This window comes from Phocoena phocoena, chromosome 14, assembly GCF_963924675.1.
Source record: "Phocoena phocoena chromosome 14, mPhoPho1.1, whole genome shotgun sequence".
NCBI lineage: Eukaryota > Metazoa > Chordata > Mammalia > Artiodactyla > Phocoenidae > Phocoena > Phocoena phocoena.
Window position 1 is genome coordinate 38,867,058 of NC_089232.1, and position 15,240 is coordinate 38,882,297.

The 15,240-nt window shown below is 35.9% G+C and overlaps 1 protein-coding gene across 1 annotated transcript in view; it reads left to right on the forward strand.

Annotated features, from left to right (window-relative positions):
- Positions 1-15,240, forward strand: part of USP34 (ubiquitin specific peptidase 34) — a 184,399-nt gene that overhangs the window by 26,684 nt on the left and 142,475 nt on the right. Inside the window, 2 exon segments of the mRNA XM_065891660.1 lie at positions 3,293-3,374; positions 3,462-3,554. Coding sequence (XP_065747732.1) covers positions 3,293-3,374; positions 3,462-3,554 — 175 coding nt within the window.

The window sequence follows — 15,240 nt, forward strand, 5'->3', positions numbered from 1 at the left end:
ACCCTAATACCAAAACCAGACAAAAGCATTACAAAAAAACGACAGACCAGTACTTCCCATGAACGTACATATAAAAATCCTCATAAAATATTAGCAAATCGAATCCAGCAAGGTATAAAAAGAATTATACACCACAACCAAGTGAGATTTAGCTCAGGTATTCAAGGCTGGTTCAGCGTTTCAAGATCAATTAATGTAAAGTCAAAATTTTGACAAGGTCAAATTTTATCATTCATGATAGAAAAACCTCTCAGTAAACTAGGCATAGAGAGGAGCTTCATCAACATGTTAAAGAACATCTACAAAACCTCCTACAGCTAACATCATACTTAATGATGTGAAGGTCAAAGCTGTTTCACTAAGGTCAGGAACAAGGAAAGGGTGTCCACTCTCACCATTGCTTTTCAGCATTGTACTGGAAAGTCCTACCTGATGCAACAAGACAAGAAAAGGAAATAAAAGGTGTATAGATTAGGAAGGCAGAAGTAAAACTGTCTTTGATCACAGATGACCTGATCATTTATATAGAAAATCTGAAAGAATTGACAGTCTCATGGAACTAATGAGCATTTATAGCAGGATTGCAGGATACAAAGTTAGTAATCAAAAGTCAGTCACGGGCTTCCCTGGTGGCGCAGTGGTTGAGAGTCGCCTGCCGATGCAGGGGACACGGGTTCGTGCCCCGGTCTGGGAAGATTCCACATGCTGCGGAGCGACTAGGCCCGTGAGCCATGGCCACTGAGCCTGCGCGTCCGGAGCCTGTGCTCCGCAACGGGAGAGGCCACAACAGTGAGAGGCCTGCGTACCGCAAAAAAAAAAAAAAAAAAAAAAAATTCGTATATATCAGCAGTGAACAAATAGAATTTGAAATTTAAAATACAATACCATTTACATTAACACCACAAAAAATGAAATACTTAGGTATAAATCTAACAATATGAAAAGGTCTATATGAGGAAAATAACAAAACTCTGATGAAAGATAGCAAAGATGAGCTAAATAAATGGAGAGATATTCCATGTCTATGGATAGGAAGACTTAAAATTGTAAAGGTATCAGTCCTTTCCAACTTGATCTGTAGATTCATTGCAGTCTCAATCAAAATCAAAGTAAGTTATTTTGTGGATCTCGACAAACTGATTCTAACATTTGTTTAAATAGAGAGGCAAAAGACCCAGAGTAGCCAACACAGTTTTGACAGGAAACAACAAAGTTGGAGGACTGACATTACCCACCTTCAAGAGTTACTGTAAAATTACAGTGATCAAGACAGTGCAGTATTGGTGAAAGAACAGACAAATAGGTCAATGGAACAGAATACAGTGCTCAGAAATAGGCCCATATAAATATAGTCAGCTGATATTTAACAAAGGAGCAAAGACAGTAGTACAAAGCAGCAGAGATAGGGTTTTCAACAAATGGTGCTGAAACAATTGGACAACCACATGGGAAAAAAAATCTAGACACATCTCACACCCTTCACAAAAATTAATTCAAAATGGACCACACACCTAAACGTAGAATGTAAAACTATAACGCTCCTAAAAGATAACATAGGAAAAAATCTAGATGACCTTGGGTATGGTGGTAACCTTTTGAGTTCAACACCATGATCCATGAATTGGTAAGCTGGACTTCTTTAAAAATAAAAACTTCTGCTCTGCGAAAGACAATGTCAAGAGAATGAGAAGACAGCCGTAGACAGGGGAAAATACTTGTAAAAGACACATCTGTTAAAGGACTGTTATCCAAAATATACACAGAACTCTTAAAAATTTAACAGTAGGAAAATGAACAATCTGATTAAAAAATACACTGACTTTAGCAGACACCCCACCAAAGAAGACATACAGATGGCAAATGAGCACATGCAAAGATGCTCCTCTTTCATCAGGGAAATATAAATCAAAACAACGATGAGATTGCATAACATGCCTATTGGAATGGTCAAAATCCAGAACACTGATAACACCAAATGCTGACAAGGATGTGGAGCAACAGGAACTCTGATTCACCGCTGGTGGGAATGCAAGAAGGTACAGCCACTTTGGAAGACAGTTTCATAGTTTCTTAAAAAACTCAGCGTACTCTTCCCATATGATCCAGCAGTCATGTTCCCTGGCATTTATCCAAAGGAGTTGAAAACATGTCCACACAAAAACCTGCACACGGGTGATTATAGCAGCTTTATTCATAATTGCTCAAACCTGGAAGAGACCAAATGGGCTAATGACAAATGAAAGAAAATGAATAAATCTTAATGCTGAGTGAAAGAATCTAAATTTTATAAAACAGTACATCCTGTATCTTTTTTTTATATGAAGTTCTAGAAAATGAAAACTATGTAATAACAGAAAGCACATCATTGGTTGTCTGGGCAGTGGATTGTGGGAGCTGAGAAAAAGAGGGATTAAAAAGGGGCATAAAGAAACTTTTTGGGTTGATGTGTTTGTTATCTTGGCAGTGCTGATGGATTCATAGATGTATATTTAAGTTTAAATTCATTGAACTATATACTTTAAATATGTTTAGTTTACTATATTTCATATCTCAAAGCTGTAAAAGACAAATTAACTGATAAACTTACATTACCTTATTGGTAACATAATAATTTAATTTTCTGTGCCAGTGATTTATTACTCTAAAAGAATTGATAGCTCTTTTTACAAAATGAAGGATAATCTAAAACTGTTCAAAAATAAAAAGTTTACTTTTTGAAATGAAAGATGAGTTGTTCCCAAGTGTAACCAAGTGTTCTGAACAGTCAGTTGATAACTTTAGGGATCACATTAGCAGAACCTTCGTTAATATCAGGCAGGAATGAGACTTGCCATTTGGCTTGGAGATTCTTCTTTTTTTCTTCCCCCACCCTTTTGGTAACCTACTTTTCTGATGTTATCTTACCATAGAGGACATATGGGGAAACCTTCCCTGAATGCCTCAGTGCCTACTATGGAAATTAAAAATGGGAAGGCAAGGTCTTTGAGTAAGAAAATACATCAGTTTTTAGGTGTTACCCTTGGTATTCTCACCTGTGTACCTGGTGTTAGTTATCCTAACTTTTCAGATTTTTTTTTTGCTTGTTTATAAATTCAGATAGTATTACCATTTCTTGTATTTCTGTTTCAGTTATTCTTCATAGTACTATTAACAGTTAATTGTATATAATCACTTCTTTATAATTGGTATGTGAACAGTTTTAGATTTTCACCTGAGTCTGCTTTTAGACATGGGAAAGATTGATACTAATATTTTCTTAAATGTATTAACTATTTTTATTACTTGACTTTAGGTCCATTGCAAAAGAACTTGCCGACTGGCTTATAAGCAACAATGTGGTAGAGCATATATTTGGACCAAATTTACATATTGAGGTTTGTGGACTAATATGTGACTTATCTGCTCTATTAAGAGAGAAGAATGCTTTTAAAAATTAACTGTAATAAGTTTTTCTTTTCCAGATTATCAAACAGTGCCAAGTGATTTTGAATTTTTTGGCAGCAGAAGGGCGACTGAGTACTCAGCATATTGACTGCATTTGGGCTGCAGCACAGGTAATATCAACAGCTTAACATAAGTGCTTCTTTATTATTTGTTCCGTTCTAAGTTCTTTACTCCCCTATAAGGTACGTTCTATTATTATCCTCATTTTGTCGCTAAAGAAACCATGCCATGGGAAAAGTTGGGGATCAAATCTATGAAATCAGGCTTCAGAGTCCTTGTCTTATCTTACTGTACTACTGGTACAATCGAAGGAAATGAGAGTCAGTCAGTTAGAGGTTCTTGGTTTATTAAGAGATAGTTTCCTATTAATTTATACAATCAATGCTTCTGTCCTGAACATTGTATTCATATGTTTTTTTCTATTATACTATTTTCTTCTTTAATTTCATTTTTTGAATAGGCACATATCCATATCGTTCAAATTTCAAAAAGTAGATATAAAAGGATATGCTATACATTTTCCCCCTCCTGCCTATGTCTCCCATGCATGCAGTTCCTAACCTCTCAGGTGCATCATAGATTTTCTATATAAATTGCCAATTGTAAACATTTCTCTTTCCCTGTCCTCTTTTCCACAGATGTATCATACTAAATGGATTTGGCTTTTTTTCACTAACAGTTTGTCCTGGAGATTATTATTCCATATCAATATATAAAACACATTTTTTCTTTTTTAGGACTGCATAGTGTTTCATTATATGCATGAACCATAATTTATTTAACCAGTTCCTGTTCATAGGCACTATTTTTTCCAATCTTTTTTATTATAAACAATGCTACAATAAGTAACTTACAGTAGTCAGCTAATGCATATGCAAAACTATTACGTAGGATACATTCCTACTTATAAGTAGTATTGTCAGGTTAAAGTAAGTGTTGTTTACTTGTGGTAGCTAATGGTGTGATAGTGCCACTCACCTTATTCTCCTCAATAATTTTTTTTTAACATCTTTATTGGAGTATAATTGCTTTACAACGTTGTGTTAGTTTACGCTGAATAACAAAGTGAATCAGCTATATGTATATATATATCCCCATATCCCCTTCCTCTCGTGTCTCTCTCCCACCCTCCCTATCCCATCCCTGTAGGTGGTCACAAAGCACCGAGCTGACCTCCCTGTGCGATGCAGCTGCTTCCCACTAGCTATTTTATATTTGGTAGTGTATATATGTCAGTGCTGTCTAACTTCGTCCCAGCTTATCCTTACCCCCTCCCCGTGTTCTCAAGTCTATTCTCTACGTCTGCGTCTTTATTCCTGTCCTGCCCCTAGGTTCGTGAGAAACTTCTTTTACAGATTCCATATATATGTGTTAGCATGTGGTACTTGTTTTTCTCGTTCTTACTTACTACACTCTGTATGAGACACTTGAGGTCCATCCACCTCTCTACAAATAACTCAATTTTGTTTCTTTTTAAGGCTGAGTGTAATATTCCATTGTATATATGTGCCACATCTTTATCCATTCATCTGTCGATGGACACTTAGGTTGCTTCCATGTCCTGGCTATTGTAAATAGAGCTGCAGTGAGCATTGTGGTACATGACTCTTTCTGAATTATGGTTTTCTCAGGGTATATGCCCAGTAGTGGGATTGCTGGGTCATACGGTAGTTCTATTTTTAGTTTTTTAAGGAATCTCCATACTGTTCTCCATAGTGGCTATACTGTTCTCCATAGTGGCTATATCAGTTTACATTCCCACCAACAGTGGAAGAGGGTTCCCTTTTCTCCACACCCTCTCCAGCATTATTGTTTGTACATTTTTTGATGGTGGCCATTCTGACCGGTGTGAGGTGATAACCTCATTGTAGTTTTGATTTGCATTTCTCTAATGATTAATGATGTTGAGCATCCTTTCATGTGTTTGTTGGCAATCTGTATATCTTCTTTGGAGAAATGTCTGTTTAGGTCTTATGCCCATTTTTGGATTGGGTTGTTTGTTTTTTTGATATTAAGCTGCATGAACTGTTTATATATTTTGGAGATTAATCCTTTGTCAGTTGCTTCGTTTGCAAATATTTTCTCCCATTTGAGGGTTGTCTTTTAGTCTTATGTTTTCCTTTGCTGTGCAAAAGCTTTTAAGTTTCATTACGTCTCATTTGTTTATTTTTGTTTTTATTTCCCTTTTTCTAGGAGGTGGGTCAAAAAGGATCTTGCTGTGATTTATGTCATAGAGTATTCTGCCTATGTTTTCCTCTAGGAGTTTGATAGTGTCTGGCCTTACATTAAGGTCTTTAATCCATTTGGAGTTTAATTTTGTATATGGTGTTAGGGAGTGTTCTAATTTCATTCTTTTACATGTAGCTGCCCAGTTTTCCCACCACCACTTACTGAAGAGGCTGTCTTTTCTCCATTATATATTATTGCCTCCTTTAACAAAGATATGGTTATCTTTGAGAGATTATCATATCGTAACATGCACATAACATGCACATATGTTATCATATGTGCATGGGTTTATCTCTGGGCTTTCTGTCCTGTTCCATTGATCTTTATTTCTCTTTTTGTGCCAGTACCATACTGTCTTGATTACTGTAGCTTTGTAGTATAGCTACAAAGTCTTAAGTCTGAAGTCAGGGAGCCTGATTCCTCTAGCTCTGTTTTTTTCTTTTTTTTTTTTTTGCGGTACGCAGGCCTCTCACTGTTGTGGCCTCTCCCGTTGCGGAGCACAGGCTCCAGGTGCGCAGGTTCAGCGGCCATGACTCATGGGCCCAGCCAGGCCGCGGCATGTGGGATCTTCCCAGACCTGGGCACGAACCCGTTTCCCCTGCATCGGCAGGCAGACTCTCAACCACTGTGCCACCAGGGAAGCCCCTGTTTTTTTTTAAGATTGCTTTGGCTATTGGGGGTCTTTTGTGTTTCCATACAAATTGCGAAATTTTTTTGTTGTAGTTCTGTGAAAGATGCCATTGGTAGTATGATAGGGATTGCATTGAATCTGTAGATTGCTTTGGGTAGTATAGTCATTTTCACAATGTTGATTCTTCCAATCCAAGAACATGGTATATCTCTCCATCTGTTTGTATCATCTTTAATTTCTTTCATCAGTGTCTTATGGTTTTCTGCATACAGGTCTTTTGTCTCCTTAGGTAGGTTTATTCCAAGGTATTTTATTCTTTTTGTTGCAGTGGTAAATGGGAGTGTTTCCTTAATTTCTCTTTCAGATTTTTCATCATTAGTGTATAGGAATGCAAGAGATTGCTGCGCATTAATTCTGTATTCTGCAGCTTTACCAAATTCATTGCTTAGCTCTAGTAGTTTTCTGGTAGCATCTTTAGGACTCTCTGTGTATAGTATCATGTCATCTGCAGACAGTGACAGTTTTACTTCTTCTTCTCCAATTTGGATTCCTTTTATTTCTTCTCTGATTGCCATGGTTAAAACTTCCAAAACTATGTTGAATAATAGTGGTGAGAGTGGGCAACTTTGACTTGTTCCTGATCTTAGAGGAAATGGTTTCAGTTTTTCACCATTGAGAACGATGTTGGCTGTGGGTTTGGAATATATGGCCTTTATTATGTTGCGGTAGGTTCCCTCTATGCCTACTCTCTGGAGAGTTTTTATCATAAACGAGTGAATTTTGTTGAAAGTTTTTTCTTCATCTGTTGAGATTATCGTATGGTTTTTATCCTTCAGTTTGTTAATATGGTGCATCACATTGATTGATTTGCGTATTTTGAAGAATCCTTGAATTCCTGGGATAAACACCATTTGATCATGGTGTATGATCCTTTTAATGTGCTGTTGGATTCTGTTTGCTAGTAGTTTGTTGAGGATTTTTGCATCTATGTTCATCAGTGATAGTGGCCTGTAGTTTTCTTTTTTTGTGATATCTTTGTCTGGTTTTGGTATCAGGGTGTTAGCTCTTCTCTTAACGTTTGATAGAATTCACCTGTGAAGCTATCTGATGATCCAGGGCTTTTTGTTTGTAGGAAGATTTTTATTTACAGTTTCAATTTCAGTGCTTGTGATTGGTCTGTTTATATTTTCGATTTCTTCCTTGTTCAGTCTTGGAAGGTTGTGCTTTTTTAAGAATTTGTCCATTTCTTCCAGGTTGTCCATTTTATTGGCATATAGTTGCTTGTAGAAATCTCTCATGATCCTTTGTATTTCTGCAGTGTCAGTTGTTACTTCTTTTTCATTTCTAATTCTGTTGATTTGAATCTTCTCCCTTTTTTTCTTGATGATTCTGGCTAATGGTTTATCAATTTTGTTTATCTTCTCAAAGAACCAGCTTTTGGTTTTATTGATCTTTGTTATTGTTTCCTTCATTTCTTTTTCATTTATTTCTGATCTGATCTTTCTGATTTCTCCTTCTGCTAACTCTGGGGTTTTTTTGTTCTTCTTTCTCTAATTGCATTAGGTGTAAGGTTAGATTGTTTATTTGAGATGTTTCTTGTTTCTTGAGGATTGTATTGCTATAAACTTCCCTCTTAGAACTGCTTTCGCTGCATCCCATAGGTTTTGGGTCATCTTGCTTTCATTGTCATTTGTTTCTAGGTATTTTTTGATTTCCTCTTAGATTTCTTCAGTGATCTCTTGGTTATTTAGTAGTGTATTGGTTAGCCTCCATGTGTTTGTATTTTTCATAGTTTTTTCCTGTAATTGATATCTGGTCTCATAGCTTTGTGGTTGGAAAAGATACTTGATATGATTTCAGTTTTCTTAAATTTACCAAGGCTTGATTTGTGACCGAAGAGATATGATCTGTCCTGGAGAATGTTCCATGAGCACTTGAGAAGAAAGTACATAATGTTGTTTTTGGATGGAATGTCCTGTTAATACCAATTAAGTCCATCTTGTTAAATGTGTCATTTAAAGCTTGTGTTTCCTTATTTATTTTCATTTTGGATGATCTGTTTGGTGAAAGTGGGGTGCTAAAATCCCCTACTATGATTGTGTTACTGTCAATTTCCCGTTTTATGGCTGTTAGCATTTGCCTTATGTATTGAGGTGCTCCTGTGTTGGGTGCATAAATATTTACAATTGTTTTATCTTCTTGGATTGATCCCTTGATCACTGTGTAGTGTCCTTCTTTGTCTCTTGTAATAATCTTTATTTTAAAGTCAATTTTGTCTGATATGAGAATTGCTGCTCCAACTTTCTTGTAATTTCCATTTGCATGGAATATCTTTTTCCATCCCCTCACTTTCAGTCTGTATGTGTCCCTAGGTCTGAAGTGGGTCTCTTGTAGACAGCATATATATGGGTCTTGTTTTTGTATCCATTCAGCCAGTCTATGTCTTTTGGTTGAAGCATTTAATCTATTTACATTTAAGGTAATTATCAATATGTATGTTCCTATTCCCATTTTCTTAATTGTTTTGGGTTCGTTATTGTAGGTCTTTTCCTTCTCTTGTGTTTCCTGCCTAGAGAAGTTTAGCATCTGTTGTAAAGCTGGTTTGGTGGTGCTGAGTTCTCTTAACTTTCACTTGTCTGTAAAGGTTTTAATTTCTCTACCAAATCTGAATGATATCCTTGCTGGGTAGAGTAATCTTGGTTGTAGGTTTTTCCCTTTAATCACGTTAAATATGTCCTGCCACTCCCTTCTAGCTTGCAGAGGTTCTGCTGATAGATCAGCTGTTAGCCTTATGGGGATTCCCTTGTATGTTATTTGTTGCTTTTCCCTCGCTGCTTTTAATATTTTTACTTTGTATTTAATTTTTGATAGTTTGATTAATATGTATCTTGGCATGTTTCTCCTTGGATTTATCCTGTATGGGACTCTCCTTCCTGGACTTGATTGACTATTTGCTTTCCTAGGTTAGGGAAGTTTTTAACTAAAATCTCTTCAAATATTTTCTCAGGCCCTTTCTTTTCCTCTTCTTCTTCTGACACCCCTATAATTTGAATGTTGGTGCGTTTAATGTCCTAAAGGTCTCTGAGACTGTCCTCAGTTCTTCTCATTCTTTTTTATTCTGCTCTGCAGTAGTTATTTCCACTGTTTTATCTTCCAGGTCACTGTCTGTTCTTCTGCCTCAGTTATTCTGCTATTAATTCCTTTTAGAGAATTTTTAATTTAGTATACTGTGTTGTTCCTCATTGTTTGTTTGCTCTTTAGTTCTTCTGGGTCCTTGTTAAACGTTTCTTGTATTTTTTCCATTGTATTTCTGAGATTTTGGATCATCTTTACTGTCATTACTCTGAATTCTTTTTCAGGTAGACTGCCTATTTCCTCTTCATTTGTTTGGTCTGGTGGGTTTTTACCTTGCTCCTTCATCTGCTGCATATTTCTCTGTCTTCTCATTTGCTTATCTTACTGTGTTTGAGGTCTCCTTTTCAGAGGCTGCAGGTTCGTAGTTCCTGTTGTTTTTGGTGTCTGCCGCCAGTGGGTGAGGTTGGTTCAGTGGCTTGTGTAGGCTTCCTGGTGGAGGGGACTGGTGCCTGTGTTCTAGTGGGTGGGGCTGGATCTTGTCTTTCTGGTGGGCAGGACCGCATCCGTTGGTGTGTTTTGGGTTGTCTGTGAACTTAGTATGATTTTAGGCAGCCTCTCTGCTAATGGGTGGGGTTGTGTTCCTGTCTTGCTAGTTGTTTGGCATGGTGCATCAAGCACTGGAGCTTGCTGGCCGTTGGATGGAGCTGGGTTTTAGCGTTGAGATGGTGATCTCTGGGAGAGCTCTTGCTGATTGATATTACATAGGGCTGGGGGGTCTCTGGTGGTCCAGTGTCCTGAACTTGTCTCTCCCATCTCAGAGGCTCAGGCCTGACATCAGGTTGGAGCACCAAGACTCTGTCAGCCACACAGCTTGTGGAAGGGGACCAGAGCCAGCTGGAGGGGAGAGTCCTGCAGAGAAGTGAATAGGCTGCTAGATCTTTTTTTTTTCTTCTTTTTAAAAATCATGTTCTTAAACTTCTTTTTATTTGCTAAACTGATGGGTGAAAAGTGTTTTCATTGATGTTTTAAATTCGGATTTCTTTTGTATGAATCAGGTTGAAAATCTTGTGCTTAACAACCCTTTTTGTTTCCTTTTCTGGTGATGTTTATATTCTTTGCCATTTATCAGTTGCTTTACTTATTTTCTTTTTTGTAGGAGATCTTTATATATCAGTGAAATCAGACTTTTGTTTGTGTTATGAGTTATGCCTACATTCTGCTTTGATGTCTTCTTGCTGTTTTAGTTAAGGTGGTTTTTGCAGTTGAGTTTCAAGTTTGTGGTTTCACACTTGTGGTTGAATTTTTCATGGCCTGTGGCTTTTGTGTTATGGTTTGAAATGCATTTCAAGATTACAAGAAAATTCCCCTTTAGTTCTTTTGTGTACATTTTGTTTCAATTTTATATTTTAATCTTCGATCCAATAGGAATTTATCATGGTTCAAAGGGTCATGTACGTATCCAGCATTTTCCCCCCATTTTTTGGTTATATAGTTGTCCCCATTCCATTTGTTCAGTAATTATTCTTCTCTTCACTGATTTGAGATACCAGTTTTATCTTGACTGGGTCAATTTCTGGACTTTGTAGACTGACCTATTGGTATATCTAGTCATGATCTATATATCAGAGATTGGTAAACTTATGACCTGTGGGCTGGCCACTTGATTTTGTAAATGGTTTTCTTGCAACTTAGCCTTGCCTATTCTTTTGCATATTTTTGTCTGTGGCTGCTTCCACAGTGCAGTGGCAGAGTGCAATATTTGTAACAGAGACCATATCACCTGTAATCTTAAAATATTTATTGTCTGGGCCATCAAGAAGACATTTGCTAGTCCTTGGTTTCATACTAATGTATTTTCTTTTTCCCCCTTGTGTTTATGTAATATTTCTTATTATCTGGCAAGGCTGATCGTTTCTCCTTATATTTTTTAAAAAGAATCTTTATGTCTCTTATTTTTCCATGTGAATTTTAACATCGATTCTTCTTTAAAAATATTGTTGTTTTTACTGTTATAATGATTATTTTGAGAGGTGAAGTTGTCTTCCTATCCAAAGCACGATATGCCATTTGTTTTATTTTGTTTCATTCAGCATTTCAGAGTTATTTGTGTATAGATTTTATTTCATGTTAAGCTTATTCTTAAGGATTTTAATTTTATTTATTATTGCTATTAAAATAGCCATTTCTCCCCTTATATTACTTGCTTTCGTCCATTATACTTTATTTCTTCCTTATACTTAATGATCACTGCATATATACTTTTTATATACTTAAGCATTTTCAAATTTTTGATTTTTAATAATTGTGTGCCTTGAGACCTTATATTGGTTGTGGTAATTTTTCAATATAGTTTTTTAAAATTCTCATATTTAATATTGTCTATTTATACATCATTATCATTTTAACACATTAATGAAGCAGTTCATATTTCAGAGTAATCCTAAAATACTTCGGAAGTTCTCTTTCATAACTTTAAGAAAATGTTCTTTTTAGTAGATTTTTAAATTTTATTTTGTTCATAGCAAGGCAAGCAAAATATGAGAACAGTGATATGGTAAGTAATATAGAATAAATAACTAAGAATAGTGAAGCACTGTTTATTGAAGGTGAAATTCATCAAATTTATAATTAATAATATGGTGTATTAAAACTTTTAGTGTTTTACCCTAGCAAGCGTTTCAAGTAACCTAATAAGGAAATGATTTTAAAATTCTGGCATAATCTGTGATACAGTCTGAAACAACTTAAAATATCTATAAAAGTTAGTTTAACAAGATTAAATAAGTATATTTTAAAGGTCATTTTATTTGGGTGTTTCTGTGTTTTGTTACTGCTTTACTTTTGAATATACCACAGATGTATAATTATCAGGAATTTTTACATTTTGAGTTCTTTTTATTTGAGCACCAACTGTAACTGACTTCCAAGCGTCCAGGGTTGGTTGGTTTCATACAGAGTCTTGCGTGAGTTTTTTTTTCCTTCCCTCTGGAGTAAGTTTTTGAGGTCACTTTGCTCACTTGGTACACACACTTCACTCAGTAATAATTGGATTGGCTGCTGGTTTTTTCATTGTTTGTATCACAACTCTTACATTGGAATCCAAGGAGAAAAAAGACAAAGGTGATAAACGGGAAATTGATTGGGAAAAAACAAGTAGTTTATAAATATTTGAAAAATGCTTATCTTTGATTATAATTAAACGTAAGTTCAGCTAACATAATAGCATTTTCATGTATTGGGTAATTCTCATTATGTTTAACAATACACTGTATTGACCAGAGTGTGGTATAGCTTTAGGAGAACAGTATAGCAGTTCTCTTTCTGGTAATTTATCCTCTAAGTACATGTACATGAAGATGTTTGATACAACATTAACTATACTAGCAGATCACGAATGTCTGTCACTGTAGGGCTAGTTAAATAAGTTTTGGGAAATCTGTTTAATAGAATGTTCTGTGGCCAAGAGAAGGACTGAAGTTGCTGTATTATGCTTATGTGGAACAACCTCCAAGAAATATTTTTATTAAACACTATTTATTAAATATTATTTTATCTAAAACAGTAGTTATTTTATTAAGAGAAGACAGCAAGTACACAGTGTATTCTTTCACTGCGTATTAAAACAGTTATAAAAAGGAGATGTATATACACGTATATGTACTCTTTGTACTTGTGACTGTCTGGAACTATTTTGGAAAATCAGACAAGAAAATTTCACAGGTTTGCTTTTGGGGAAGTGACCTGAAGTAGATGGAGACTTTTATTGTCTATGTTTATGTAGACTGTGAAAATTTTACATGTGTTTATTAATTTTTCAGTACATATAAAAACTAGTGTATAAAGTAAACAGTAAACATTTAGACATTTAAATGACTTTCTCTGCCATTTAAAGTTACTTATTATTCTGGTTTGACTGAGTTACCTCTCTACATCTCCCTCTTCATACCCTCTCACCATAAAATCTTTTAGTCATAGGACATCAAATAAATAAACTTCAGAATCTTTCCACTGTATTGGAATTTATTGTTAAATGCTTTCCATATTTGAAGAACTTACACATAAATTTATGTAACTTCCTGAGATAATAATCTTATCTTAAAATGCAGCTAATAGCTTTTTGGGAATAGATTTTCATGTGTCAATGACAGAAGTAAAATTCCCTAGGATTTAGAAGGAACTTAAATGTCATCTGATTCAAATGTGCATTATGTATATTTTGAGGGGAAATAGTTCATAATTTTCATCAGATTCTCAAAGGGTTTATGTGATGACTAATTTTAGAAATGCTGATATACACTCTCTTGGTTATTAGCTTCTGCATGTATATTTGTACACACATTTAGATTACTGTTTTTTTTGTTTGTTTGTTTGTTTGTTTTTGCGGTACGCGGGCCTCTCACTGTTGCGGCCCCTCCCATTGCGGAGCACAGGCTCCGGACGCGCAGGCTCAGCGGCCATGGCTCACTGGCCTAGCCGCTCTGCGGCACGTGGGATCTTCCCGGACCGGGGCACGAACCTGTGTCCCCTGCATCGGCAGGCGGACTTTCAACCACTGCGCCACCAGGGAAGCCCTAGATTACTGTTTTATAAGACATTGCATACTGTTAGCATGTGAAGTTAATGATTGTACTTGAATTATAATCTGGCCACTGCAGTATCTGCCTCTATGTTACATCTTATGATTTGAATTATATTCATTCCTGCTTTTTTAGGAGCTGTTAATATGAATGATGATTCCTTCTTGTATTACATATTCAAACCTCTTGTCTGTACTGTATTCTTTCTTTTATGTTGTTGGGTCTTTCCATATGCCTTTGCTATCCATACTTAAGGAAGACGACTGGTAAGTGGCCTAGATGTTCTTGGGTGTTGTGAAATATTTTTCCATTACAGCTCTCAGATGGACTCCTGGGAATGGGAAACAGAGGAAGGAATGAGAAAACAGAGGATTTCATGTTCATGTCTCACTCCTGCTGTCCATCAGATCTGGTACTCAGATGAGTTCAGAAATTTCCCCAGTTACAGTGGGAAGATAGACCTATCTCCTCTGCAGCTCACTCACAAATTACTCTGAGCTACAGCTTTCTCTACCTGTACATTTAAAAATGTATTCCCATTCATTTCAGTCATTCAGAAATTTGTTGAAATCTCATATGTATTATTATTAATAGTAATTTTTTTTTTTTTGGCTGCACTCTGCGGCATATGGATCTTAGTTCCTTGACCAAGGATTGAACCTGTGCCCCCTGCATTGGGAGCACGGAGTCTTAACCATTGTACCCCAGGGAAGTCCCTCATACCTATTATTGATGCTCATTTTCTTTGTGGGTGTGTTTCTTTTCATTCTAAAATACAGTAACGATTGATTTTCCTCTGTGGAAGATGAGGAAATTCTCATCATTTTTCTCTCATTTTCCACTTGCAGTTTTTATTATGTTATTTTTATTTTATCAAGTTATGTAACTTTTAAGTTATATACTATAAATTATAATTTCCACAGTTGTTTAATGTTAATTTTGTATTTAGCTATATGATTTACCACATATTCTTTTCCTTCATTCCTGTTTTTCTCATTCCTTTTTCCTTATTCCAGGGTTAATTTGTGTTTATTCTCGTATAATTCACAGAGTAGACTTTTGTTTTCCCTTGTTGGTTTGTAAACTGGCCCTGTACACAGAGGTCAGGGAGAAACTGAAGAAAGAGGCAGAGATCACTCCAGATTGGTAGGTGGCAGGTTTAATAAGCAAGGGAACTTAACTTATGAGGCTTGTCTTCAGTGGCTGCAAGATGAGTAGATCTCTGCACTCACCTGTCAAATCTTACAAGTTTATGAGAGGCCTTAACTGGGTTTAGGCATAAAT